Source organism: Pelobates fuscus, chromosome 11 (assembly GCF_036172605.1).
Source record: "Pelobates fuscus isolate aPelFus1 chromosome 11, aPelFus1.pri, whole genome shotgun sequence".
NCBI lineage: Eukaryota > Metazoa > Chordata > Amphibia > Anura > Pelobatidae > Pelobates > Pelobates fuscus.
In genome coordinates, this window is record NC_086327.1 from 71,028,021 (window position 1) to 71,042,155 (window position 14,135).

Below are 14,135 nucleotides of genomic sequence, written 5' to 3' on the forward strand. Positions count from 1 at the left end.
TGTATCATGGTCTCTGAGGACGGGGAACAGTCTCTATTCTGCTCTTGCATTTCTATTTCTTCTTAGATAACAAAAAAATTCTGAGACAACGTTGGCAGGGCTATTCACTTGTGTGATCTGTCATGAATTGTCATTTGAATGTTAATTTGAACTATGGGGCACAAGAACTTGAATCTGACAATTTTTATTTTATCAGAGAACTTGTTCGGGATACAGAAAGGAAAAAAGGGAGGGTAAGCGGTTAAGGTACATCGATCTTATTCGCATCTTATACATTCAAGAGCAAACTGGTTATTCATTCTCGTGGGAGTTTTTCCACTGCCCTTGTGCCATCGGTCTAGCACCATGTCATGGTTGTCTTTCTCTCCTAAACCTGGGTTTGGTCCGGGGTATGGGAAGGGGGAAACCTGGGGACAGGCTACGGTAGGGGAAGAAGAACGGGGGAAATAGACGTCGGAAGCCCCTCATCTCCCTTTGTCTCCTTCTTAGTTAGCACGCTGTGTGCGGTCACCGGGTCTATTCCCTTATCTGATGAAAAAAATATAGATAGTGTAGCGCTTATTTATAAATATGCAGTAAAGAATGGTAATTACCTAAAAGGTGGATGGTAGTCTACACCCCAAATACAGACTTATGCGTGTAATAGGTCAAATTGGATCGGGTTCTGTAACAATGTAAAAGATATCCACACAGTGTAAAATAGTACTAATATAGACTTAATCTAAAAGTAAACATAGGAACACTCACAAACATAGAGCTATTAAACCTAGCTCTGGTGTGGATGGCTTCGGGTCCGTTTAGGCGACCCACCCCTATATAGGAATGTTGTATGTGGTCCTAAGAAAAATGGAAACACAAAGGAGACCGCAATAGGGTAGCACAGTATGTATCTCAAGTATGGTGGAGAGGTAAGTAAGAATTATACTTACAAACCTAGAGCCCCTATGGCTCTGCAGTCTTGTAGTGTGTAGTAAGGGACTACTATTATTCGTTACACTTTAAATAGGTAAAACAATAAAAACGGAATAAAAACGGAACAATGTCCACAATAAAATCCCAGGACGCGTTTCACTACAGGGTGTAGTTTCCTCAGCTGGGTTGAAGAGCAAATGCATCCTCCTGGTCTGCCGGTCTGTGTTTAAGTACCTTCTTTAATTGGCGAATGAGGATTAGATGTGCTTCGTGCCTCTACGTAATTACCACAATCAGGTAGAACGTATGAGGTGCAAGCCTCTGACCTCTGACGTCGTATGCGGATCAAGCCTCTTTCTCATGAGTGTGAGGTCATCAGAGTCTTTAGAAGTTCGTAGGAAAGGGTAGGAGTTGGTCTTTATGAAGTCAATTTTTGCTCATTCAGAGACTCATCATGTCCAATATATAATGTTTATAATAAACCAAAGTAAAAAGGAGAGAAAATGTGTATTATTACTTTGAAGCTCTGCTAGTATTTATAGTCAAGAGCATAAAGAAAAAACATACAAACAATATGCGTGGAATTAAATCGTTCACATTGTAGTCTTTTTGTTATCAATACATAATATACAAACGAAGGGTGTATCCTAAGATACATAATATTCACAACATGGCTAAAGAGAAATACTTAAATCCCTAAAAGGGATTGTAACTAAGTGGTCTATGTTAGTTAGAAATAACAGATTTATCCCGAATAATAAAGGTAACATAAAGAGTTCTAGTGGTTCGACCTATATATTTCAGATCGCACGGGCATTTTAGGAGATAGACAACATTCTTAGAATGGCAGGTAATAAAATCCTTTATATGTATAAGTTTATCTTGATTATTTTTGATGTTCTGAATAGTTCTCTTATTATTGCCTGTTTTCTTGCAGGCTATACATTGCCCACACCCATAGAATCCTTTCTCGTTGTTAAAAATGGTTATTTGAGAATTTTTATTTTTTTCTCTAATGAAGCTATGTACCAGGGAGCTTCTTAGATTTTTCACGCCTCTGTGAATGAATTTAGGTTTATTGGATAAAAAAGTTTTTAAAACTGGGTCTTGTAAGAGGATGGGCCAATACTTCGTTATAGTTCTGCGTACTTGGTAGTTTTTCGTATTGAAGTTACAAATGAAAGGGACCTCATTCGTGGACTTAGGATTTTTCTCCTTATAACTTAACATCTCTTTTCTGTCTTTATTGCCTATTTCTATTCTAGATAGTTCTAATTTCTTTTCATCATAGCCTTTGTCCAAAAAGTCATTCTTAATTTTGGAAGATTGGATTTTGTAATTTTCCAAATCTGTGCAGTTACGGCGAATGCGTTGAAACTGTCCTTTTGGAGCATTTTCTAACCAAGGGGTGTAGTGGCAACTTATACGTTCTATGAAACTGTTACAGTCAACGATTTTAAAATTATTTTTAGTCAATATTTTGCCATTTTCGATATATATATTTAAATCTAAAAAAGTTACTTCTCTGTCGCTCCATGTACTCGTCAAATTAATGCCCCATGTGTTCCGATTAAGAAATGTAAGGTATTCTTCTAAATCTGTTGTATTCCCCTTCCAAATAAAAAGGATATCGTCAATGTACCTGCCATAGGAGACCAAGTTCCCCTCCCAGCTATGATGGCCATAGACGAAAGTCTCCTCCCATAATGCCATGAAAAGATTGGCATAGCTGGGGGCGAACTTGGTCCCCATGGCGGTCCCATTGACTTGGAGAAAAAATTCTTCCATAAACCAAAAAAAGTTGTTATTTAAAATGAGACTAATCCCCTCCACAATATAATCAATTTGTGCAGGTAAAAATTCAGTAGAGGAATTTAAAAAATGTTGAACGGCTCTACAGCCATACTCATGAGGAATACTGCTGTATAGGGCTGAAACATCACATGTTACTAGGGTATAGTCATTTTCCCATTTAAAATCTTCTAAAAGTTTTAAAATGGAGATGGTATCTTTAATATGGGATTTGGTTTTGTGCACCAAAGGCTGTAATAAAACATCAATATATTGCGATAATTTACTTGAAATGGCGTCTATTCCTGCGATAATAGGTCTACCTGGTGGATGAGTTGCATTCTTGTGAACTTTAGGTAGAAAATAAAAAACAGGAATCTTTGGATATTTAATATTGAGAAAATCAAATTCTTTTTTGTTTAAAATGCCTTCTTGTAAGCCTTTCTCAAAAAATTCAAGGAATGTTTTATTTATTTCCTCACTAGGGTTTTTAGTCAATTTCCTATACTTATTTGGGTCGTTTAAAATCCTATCTGCCTCTGTATAGTAGAAATCTTTCGTCATTAATACAATCCCCCCCCCCCCTTATCAGCAGGTTTGATCACCAGGTCTGCATTCATTTTTAGTTCTTTAAGAGCTTTTCTTTCTGCTATTGGTAAATTGTTACTGAATTTATCCTTAGTGGTCATTCCATTTACCGTATATACTCGAGTATAAGCCGAGTTTTTCAGCCCATTTTTTGGGCTGAAAAACCCCAACTCGGCTTATACTCGAGTCAAGGTCTGTATTATGGCAATTTGCATTGCCATAATACAGACCGGGGGAGAGGGGGGCTGGCAGAGCTGTACTTACCTGTTCTGCAGCTCCTGTCAGCTCTCTCCTCCTCCGCGCCGTCCGTTCAGCACCTCGGTCAGCTCCCAGTGTAAGTCTCGCGAGAGCCGCGGCTCTCGCAAGACTTACACTGGGAGCTGACAGAGGGAGCTGCACAGACGGCGCGGAGGAGGAGGGAGCTGACAGGAGCTGCAGAACAGGTAAGTACAGCTCTGCCAGCCCCCCTCTCCCCCCCACTGAACTGCCACTGGACCACCAGGGAAGGAGAGCCCCCCTCCCTGCCATGTATCAAGCAGGGAGGGGGGACGAAAAATAAATAAAATAAGAAATAATAATAATAAAAATAATAATAATAAAAAAATAAATAAATAAAAAGGGGGTATAAGGACCACTGTGGGAGGGGGGGGGTATAAGGACCACTATGGGAGGGAGGGGGTGGGATAAGGACCACTATGGGAGGGAGGGGGGGTATAAGGACCGCTATGGGAGGGAGGGGGGATAAGGACCACTATTGGAGGGAGGGGGTGGGATAAGGACCACTATGGAAGGGAGGGGGGTATAAGGACCGCTATGGGAGGGAGGGGGGGGGATAAGGACTACTATGGGAGGGAGGGGGGGATAAGGACCACTATGGGAGGGAGGGGGGGATAAGGACCACTATGGGAGGGAAGGGGGGGATAAGGACCACTATGGGAGGGAGGGGGGGATAAGGACCACTATGGGAGGGAGGGGGGATAAGGACCACTATACCACTATGGAAGGGAGGGGGGGATAAGGACCACTATCGGAGGGAGGGGGGTGGGATAAGGACCACTATGGGAGGGAGGGGGGGAGAAAAGGAACACTATGGGAGGGAGGGGGGGATAAGGACCACTATGGGAGGAAGGGAGGGGGGGGGATAAGGACCACTATGGGAGGGAGGGGGATAAGGACCACTATGGGAGGGAGGGGGGGGATAAGGACCACTAGGGGAGGGAGGGGGGGATAAGGACCACTAGGGGAGGGGAGGGGGAAGTAAGGACCACTAGGGGAGGGGAGGGGGAAGTAAGGACCACTAGGGGAGGGGTGAGTCAGGACCACTGGGGGAGGGGGGTGAAGGAACACGGGGGTGGGGAGGTAAGGACCACTGAGGGAGGAGGAGGGGAGGTCAGGACATATGGGGGGGGGCAAATATCCTTGCACCGGCCCATCCTTGCATCGTTGTCTCTCTGCGTCAGAGCAGTTAGGTCTTAGGAGTGGTACTATTCATCCTTCGTGTATATATATATATATGTGATATGTTATTGTTCTAACACGACCCCCTCCTCCTCCTTCCTCAGATACGCCTCCCATATGTTCCTGGCTTCCACTATGTGGTGTGGGGGGTGTAGCCGCTGGCAGGTTTTTGTTTCATATGCTAGGTTTAGGGCGATCTGTTGGAGAAGGCTAGATCTCTCCGGTGGCTGTTGTTGTTTCCACCCTCTGGCTATTAATAAGTTGGCAGCAATCAAAATATGATATGTTAGGTCGGCATGTGCTTTTGGGAATGGGTCAATCGAGATGAAGAGTAGGGCATTTTCTGGTCTCAGGTTGGTTCTCGTGACCAGTGCCCCTTGTATCACCCCCTCAACTGACTTCCAGTATCCTCTGATGGCCGAACAGGCCCACCAGATGTGGAGCATTGTGCCCTACTCTATTAAACATCTCCAGCAAAGTCTCGAGGTGTTGGGATATATGGTCGCTAGTCTAGTCTGTACCAAGTACCACCTATATTGTATCTTGCGCATTAGCTTTAGGTGGGATGCACATCTGGATCTACCTTTATGGGCTATGAAGGCTTGGTTCCATTGTTCTACTGAGAAGACTGTACTCAAATCCTTATGCCATGCCTCTCTGAATTTGTCTAGCTGCAGTGGTGGCTGTTGGGTAGGATTATTTAGAATTGCATACATGAGTGAAAGCGGTTTCTTGGGCATTGTTCTAGATTTGCATGCTTTCTCTATACAACGCATGTGGGTCTGGGTTTTTAGGATAGTGGAGTTTGTCAGTGCTCCCTTTAGTTGTAGGTAGGAGAATATCACTCTTTGGGGCAAATCGTAACTCTGTTGCAGGTCGGGGAATTGTCTCAGCTGTCCTTGATTATAGAGGTGTCTAACCAACGTGCATCGTCGCTCGGTCCATAGATGGTCAAATGTGGGATTCATCATGTGTATGCAGTATAGTGGTGTGGCCAGCGCCCATTTATATGTATAACCTAATTGTGGTTTAATCATATCCCAGGTTTTCAGCAGGATTTGGGGTAGTGGCCAGTGTGTCTGGTAGTTTAGGGCGATGTCTATGTGGGACCCAGAATAAGTACCTAAGGCCCTTGGGGCAAGCCCACGTTGATTCCATGTCCACCCATTGTGGTGTGTTGTGGGCTGTGTGTGCCTGCAGGGCGGTGGTCATCAGCGCTGCCCTACAGTAGGTTCTCACCTCTGGTAGTCCTAGCCCTCCCTGCTCTAGGGGTTTGGTGAGTATGCTAGAGGCTACCCTGATTTTTTTGTGTGCCCACACGAAGCTAGTGAGAGTCCTTTGTAGACGTCGCAAGTACGCATTGGGTAATGGGATCTGTAGCGTTCTAGTCAGGTATTGGAATTTTCGGCAGCAGCAGTTTCCACTTTTTTTTTAAGAATTTGCCAGTAATCTTTTTTTGAAGTTGTTCCCCTCCTCTTGACACGATCAATGACCTGAGAGTCTCCGTAAGCAGGGTTGACCTGTTAGTCCCGTTTTCCATTCAAGTTGTGCATGATGTCCAGGCTAGGTTTCCAGGGACAAATGTTGTAGCCTGTTGAATGAGGTGACCTTGCTCGGGTCCCAGGTGTGCGGTTCCTAAAATCGCTGCCATATACACGTCCACTGATAGGAGACGCAACAGGTATTAAACTGATAAGAATAGTACTAAACACACCACTCCTATCTGGTGGCACATTAGATTGCACGCGCAGTGCCCCAAATTTGAAGTAGGAGGACCGACCAAGCATCTTCTTCCATCTCCCTGTTCCAAAAATCGCTGCCATATACACGTCCACTGATAGGAGACGCAACAGGTATTAAACTGATAAGAATAGTCTCTGAGGACGGGGAACAGTCTCTATTCTGCTCTGTGTCAGTGTGTATCAGGGGCTTTGAGGACCGGTGTCAATCCATACCTGCCAAGTGACCCTATGTAAGGGGAACAGTCCCTATTCTGCTCTGTGTACATGTGCATCAGGGGCTCTGAGGACAGGTGTCAATCCATATGTCAAGGTGTCAATATGTCATATGTCAGGTGTCAATCCATATTCATTGCGATTTAGGAATGTTAGGTGATTTCTGCCCTTTATGGATTAAAACCAGACTCTGCATTAACTGTGTAATTTTCCATGGGAGTTTTGCCATGGATCCCCCTCTGGCATGCCACAGTCCAGGTGTTAGTCCCCTTGAAACAACTTTTCCATCACTTTTGTGGCCAGAAAGAGTCCCTGTGGGTTTTAAAATTCGCCTGCCCATTGAAGTCAATGGCGGTTCGCCCGGTTCACCGGTTCGCGAACGTTTGCGGAAGTTCCCGTTCGCCGTTCGCGAACCGAAAATTTCGGGTTCGCGACATCACTACTTCTGGACTGATGCTCCCAATAATTTCACTTGAACAAGCAAATCTGCTAGGTTGCACAAAACACTAGCCAAATCTTTCCTCTTCCCTCCTTCCCTGCCACCATGTGTAACTATCAACCGACTATCTGTCAGTTCCCAAGCTGTCTTATCTCCTCCCACTACACTAGATATATATATATATATAAAATATATAAATAACAAAATGGGTCATTGCCAAACTAACACAAATATTTATATCATGTAAACATAGGTACAACCCCAAGTTAACACTCTGGCAATACCCTTTGGCAATGACCAAAAAAATAATAACATAAATAAAACCATATAACAATATATAAATAACATAACATAAAACACAACCACAAGAGGCATTATATTTAAAAATGATTTAACATAGTAGGGGTATACCCCTACACCCCAGGTTGAAAGCCACCAATAGGCTCCAACCTACCAAATTACAAATTCAACCATGTGAATATTGTTACCGCACTTCAAACATGTCAGCTACCAATCCTACCTACCACCCAATTTCTTATCCAGCCCCCTCCACCGTGACCAAACGGGAAAAAGGAAAACTACCTCACCCCACAATACACTATAGGGAGGCTAGGTGGGACAACAACAGGTAAGTCTGGATAATTAAAATGGCCCCTAAACTAAAATGTCTGCTCTTTTTTATATGAAACCAGTGAAACCCCACCCCCCACAGAAAGCTTAGCCCCTAAGCAACCACTCATCTGTATGCCTGCCTCTTAGCTCGGTCAAGGCCCATACCCTTAGCTTTGCTGGTCCTTGGGCTACATTCAAGATTGTAAGTATGCCTCAATGTTGCAATTTGCTTTTTCAGATGTCCAATCTGAGTTTCCAGAGAAGCCAGTGCTCACATCTGCCTCGGAGGTATGACCCTGGAAAGATTTTTTCAGACATGCATACATGTTACAAAAATGTGCACTGAGACAAACCTTCAATTTTGACACTAATTTCCACAGATAGAAAAAAAAACCAAGCATAAAAAACAGAAAAACAATAATTACCTTGTTTAAACTACTGTTTTTCAACTCCTACTTAAAATAGACTACTTTAAACAACTCCAAGTGAACAAGTTCAGTGAGTTAGATGTGGGTTTATTGAGCTATACAAAAATCCACACAGTTGGAAATTGAGGGACCACTACTTTAATTTACTCAGCAGGACTAGCAGCATCACACAGAAAAAAAAAAAACACAACACACCAATGAGTTTTACCCTTTTGAAAGTTAAAGCTGCTTTACTGAAAGAAATATCAATCTCTGTCCACAGTTTTGCAGTTCTCCACAGGGATTCCTGTTTTTAGTGGCTACTTAAAAATAACATACTTAAAACAGACTACCTTTAAGCAACTCCACACACGCTAATATGAATATTTTTACATTAAAATACAGAACTTATCTAGCAATTCAAATGGAATATAATAAGATACAATGCGTTTTTTATTTATTTTTTATATGTGCTACTTAAGCACAACTAATTATAAACTATACTGCTCAAAATATAAACAAAGGTGGACAGCGTTCTAATGTGAGATAATATGTAAGGATTTTATATATATATTTTTTTCAAATAAATCTGTATGTTTTATTCTAACCTGCTGCCTGTTATCTCCATTTTGTGTTTATTGGGAGGATTGCACAGTTGAATCTTCACTCCAGGAATAGCCCTATCCAACTAGAACAGATATACTTGAGCCAGTCATGTGCAGACTCATAAAACTGTGAGTGGGATGTAATAAAGATGAAACTTTGAGTGATTATATCTATATTAGATACAGACTACATTTCCATATTTGAGCATTCATCTTTTGCGGTGCAATTAGAAAAAGCTCCTATATGGTGTATGTATGTATATATGTGCTTGTTAACTCACTGATGTACAGTGCACTAATATAATACATGCTCCACATCAGATCTCACATTGGTTCACTGCCCACCTTTGTTAATTTTTTGATTACTTGTTTTTGTGAAATTGATTTCACGGTGGAATATAGCAGCACTGCTTTTGTTTTGTGTGTTTAGAGTGACTTTTTATACCACACATTCATTTTTTTTTTGTATAAACTATACTGCTGTTTGTACATTTCAGGTAAAAACTTCGTCCATCAAGTTGCGTATGTTGAATTACTGAACTTTGTTTGTCAATTGTGATTCATCAAGCAACTCTACAAGACATCTAACATTAAGTGGTACATTCATATAAACAACTGACCAACTAATGGAAATCAATTTGGCAAGCATGGATGCATTCGACCAAATGTATTTGGAGTATTATTACAGAAATAGCTCTACAAATATTTCAGCTTTGGACAATATGTTAAATATCTCTATGGATGACCTCATTGCAACATCTTTCATTGGCATTCTGCTGTCCTTGATATGCATTTCTGGGGTGGTAGGAAACTTTTACACATTAGTGGTAATGTGTAAATCCATGAATGCTATCACTTCAATGTACATCCACATTATTAATTTGGCACTAGCTGACCTTCTTTATCTCTCAACAATCCCATTCATTGTCCATAATAATTTTGTAAAAGACTGGTATTTTGGAGAAGTTGGATGTCGAGTTCTTCTAAGCCTGGACCTTTTGACAATGCATGCCAGCATCTTCATTTTAACTGTGATGAGTACAGAGAGATATATTGCTGTGGCTAAACCTTTTGACACTGTTAGAAAGCCAAAGGGATATCGGAAAAGTCTTGCATGTGCTATCTGGATTTTTTCCTTTCTTCTAACACTTCCTATGATGCTGATGATACATCAAGAAGAACGGACATCGGAGAATGGGAACATTAGAAAACTTTGCACTCCCACTTGGAGTGATGACCAATACAAAGTGTATATCACTGTACTGTTTAGCACCAGTATCGTAGCCCCTGGAGTTATTATTGGTTATCTATACACAAAATTGGCTAGGGTCTATTGGATCTCCCAAACCAAAAGCTTTCTTAATAAGGAACTTCAACGTTCCCCAAATCAGAGAGTTATATTTATGATTTTTATAATTGTGCTCACATTTTGGGCTTGCTTTCTGCCCTTTTGGATTTGGCAGCTGGTACCCCTTTATAGCCATGATGGACTGAAAGTCTCTGTTCAAACAGAGATTTATATCAACCATCTGGTCACTTGTCTTACCTATAGCAACAGCTGTATCAACCCTTTTCTATATACTTTATTAACCAGAAACTACAAAGAGTATTTACAAAATAGGCAGAGGCGAGGACATGGGTCATTATGTCTTAAAAGTGTAATAGCTATATCTGAAAAACCTTTAGGGAAACAATTATCAATTAGACATCAACACTCTACAGATAGTGTACCAATTAGTAATGCAAGTAGTTGTAATCATTTCATCAAAATCTAAAGAAATAGCAGGTAAAGCTTCATGTTGCTGCTGATTAAAGGAACACTATAGACTACCAGACCATTTCAACTTAATGAAGCAGTCTGGCTGCCATTTCCCCCCTGTGTTAACCCTGCAGCTAAAAATATTGTTGTTCTACAGAAATGGCAATGTTTTCATTACAGGGTTAAGCTGTCTCTAGGGCTGTCATGTCAACAGCCACTAGAGGCATGTCCCCTGAAACAGTAGAGTACAATTTCCCTATTTTAATCAGATGGTCTGAATGATGCAGTGTGGCATTTTGCCGTGCAAGCACAATAGTCTCCAAATGCTTTCCTTTGGGGAAGCATTGCATTGGCTGAGATCAATGATCTCAAGGTGAAGTGGCATGTAGGCGACTAGCACTGTGAGGGAGACAAGGGAAGTAAACTCAACTTTCTAACCTCTGCAGTGGGGCCTGGTCACCTAAACAGTTGCTAGGGCACTATAGCATTTTGTAAAGAGTTACTTTAACACAATGCAAATAAAGTTACTCCGTAATTGAAAATAATTAACTGACTTTATTACCACATCAAACATTTAAGTAACAATATTTTGTAAACAAGTAAACGAAACCAACTTGAACTGATTTTACCTTAATAAAATTGATAATTGTAAATGTAAATTAGTGGGCTGTGCGCAACTTTACTACTACTGATGATCATTTTAGTACATGAATGCTGAGACTGACATGTTCTGTATTACTGTATGTGTATGCGTACATTTAATTAAGAAGCATTTTTTGTAAATCTCCTATCCTGCAAAAGTGCTAATTTAATTTGGCATAGAAATCAACTCTGCAATGCATAGAGTTTGCATTATTTCTTTTTTACATAACAAGGGAATATTTCACATGTTGCAATTTCTCCAGTCTGGATATTCATGCAAACCATTGTACAATGATTATACACAGCAGAAACACTGAAAGAACTAAGATATACATAAAACACACAAAAAAATACAAAATGTATACAACAATCCTAAACAAAACAAAAGGATGATATTGTTTTTTATTTTTATTTTTTTCCTGTGGTTTTTCCTGTCTTTTGTGCTGCTGCTTGATTGATTGAGGAGTGTTCATTAATTGCACCTGTGTGGGATTTGTATCCCCATAAAGGCACACCCCTAACTCACTGAGCTTGCTATCATTACTTGAAAGCAAACTCTATTAAGTAGACTCTTTCAAGTAGGAGTTAGAAAACCAGGAGTTTTAACTAATAAGGTAATTGTTTTATTGTTCTGTATCTGGGAAAATGAGTGTTAGCAAGATTGGTGGTTTCACTCAATGCACATCTTGTTGCATGTATGGATGCCTGGATGTACCCATCCAGGGTCCATACCTCTGTGACGGTTGTGTGCGAGTGCCTTCTCTGGAAGCTCAGATTGGAGATCTCGAGAAGCAAATCGCAACTTTGAGGGAGATTGACAATCTTGAGAGGAGTCTGCTGCTCACTGAGCAGAGTTTAGTGGGGACAGGTAGCGGAGAGGGAGGAGATAAGACAGATGGGGAACAGGCATGTAGCTGGGTGACAGTGGGGCGAGGAAGCGGGGGGGGGGGGGGGGAGAGGGAAGAGGAAAGGGCTAGCTAGTCCTGATTTGGTGCAACATAGCAGAATTGCCCGTTTGAGTGAAGATGTTTGGAGCATCAGCTCAGGAGTAGCTGTATTAGAGGAAGCTATTACTTCTAACAGCCGAGGTAACAGCCCCCCTAGTACGGGTGGGGATCAAAATGTAAGGAAGGCAAGACAGGTTGTGGTGGTAGGGGACTCTATCATTAGGAGAGCAGATAGGGCAATTTGCCACTCTGATCGGCTCAACCGGACAGTTTGCTGTCTCCCGGGTGCTTGGGTCCGGCATGTTGCTGACAGAGTGGATGGATTATTGGGAGCGGCTGGGGATGACCCAGCGGTCATGGTCCATGTTGGTACCAATGGTACCAATGGAAGATGGAAGGTCCTAAAGAATGATTTCAGGGAATTAGGTAGCAAACTTAAGAAAAGGACCTCCAAGGTGGTATTCTCTGAGCTATTACCTGTGCCACGCGCTACAGTGGAAAGGCAGCGGGAGATTAGAGAGGTCAATGCGTGGCTTAAGTCTTGGTGCAGGAAGGAGGGTTTTGGGTTTTTAGAGCACTGGGCCGACTTTACGATTGGTTACAACCTTTATAGTAGTGATGGATTGCACCTAAACGGGAGAGGGTCTGCAGTGCTGGGGGATAGGATGGCTAGAAGGTTTGAGGAGATTTTAAACTAGTAGTAGGGGGGAAGGGTCATAGCAATCTACAAAATGGAGATAGGACAGAAAGGTGATGGGCATTAGCACAGTATAAGGGGGGTGGAGACAGGGGGAGGGGCAAGCTCAGAACAGAGAAGCTATGTAATGTTGATAATTCACAAAAAGTACAAGTGACTCATGATATTAAATGTATGCTTACTAATGCAAGGGCCTAAATAACAAAATGGGGGGACTAGAGGCAGTCGCATACACTAAACAATATGATATAATAGGCATAACTGAAACATGGTGGGATGAGACACATGACTGTGTACATGTTATTTAGGAAGGATAGGAAAAACAAGAAGGGTGGTGGGGTATGTTTGTATGTCAACCATGATTTAAAGCCAAATCTTAAGCAAGTGGAATGCGATGATGAATATGTGGAAGCTTTATGGGTAAATATCTGCTTAGGGGAAAAGAAGGGACACCAACTATTGGTTGGGATATGTTATAAACCACCTAATGTTAACATTGATGAGGAACAACAGCTGTTTGAGCAAATTGAGAAAGCTGCAAATCTGGGTAACACTAATTATTGGAGATTTTAATTACCCGGACATAAATTGGGACAGAGGGACTAGTAGCTCAGCAAAGGGAATCAGTTTTTTAAAATTGTTAAATGACACCTTCATGTCACAACTTGTACAAGCACCAACTAGAATGGACGCTTGTCTGGACCTGGTTTTAACAAACAACGTTGATTTTTTGACCAACATTCAAGTAGGTGAGGACTTAGTGATCACAATATAGTGTTGTCAGGATCGGGACAGGGATCCAACACGCAGAGTACAAACAGTAGCCAGATACGTATACCGGACCTTAGAATGGCCGGACTAACGTAAGTAGTACAGAATAGAATGGTCAAAGACAAGCCGAGGTCGAGGGTAACAGAAGACAGGTAAGCGAGAGACAAGCCGAATCAAGGGTAACAGAGATAAGCAGAGTAAGGTAAACAAGCCGGGTCAAAACCAAAAGGGATAATAGAATACACAAGCACTGAGTGACTAGAACAAGCTAGAACCACGACAGGGCAATGAGCTAATGAAAGAAGCTCTGTTAAATACCCTGTTCAGAGCAGTAACCACGCCTCCGAGGCGTCTTGATTGGTCCTGCAGCAATTGACTGACAGGTCGTTCCGGGGGAGTGTCCTGATGACTACTTCCTGCCTAGATGCTGTAAAAGGCAGTCACTCCCTCGCGGCCGGCCTAGCATGACCGGATAGACCGCGGGGAAGGGAGCCATCAGACCGTCTGGATGGAGGAACAGCTAAGTCTCTACCTCTTTCGGAGGTAGAGACC

The 14,135-nt window shown here is 42.0% G+C and overlaps 1 protein-coding gene across 1 annotated transcript in view; it reads left to right on the plus strand.

Annotated features, from left to right (window-relative positions):
- LOC134577419 (urotensin-2 receptor-like) overlaps positions 1 to 11,125 on the plus strand; it is a 115,017-nt gene extending 103,892 nt beyond the window's left edge. Inside the window, exon 2 of the mRNA XM_063436147.1 lies at positions 9,265 to 11,125. Coding sequence (XP_063292217.1) covers positions 9,394 to 10,542 — 1,149 coding nt within the window. The 5' untranslated portion in view covers positions 9,265 to 9,393 and the 3' untranslated portion in view covers positions 10,543 to 11,125. The remainder of the gene's footprint in view (positions 1 to 9,264) is intronic.
- Positions 11,126 to 14,135: the final 3,010 nt, after the last annotated feature.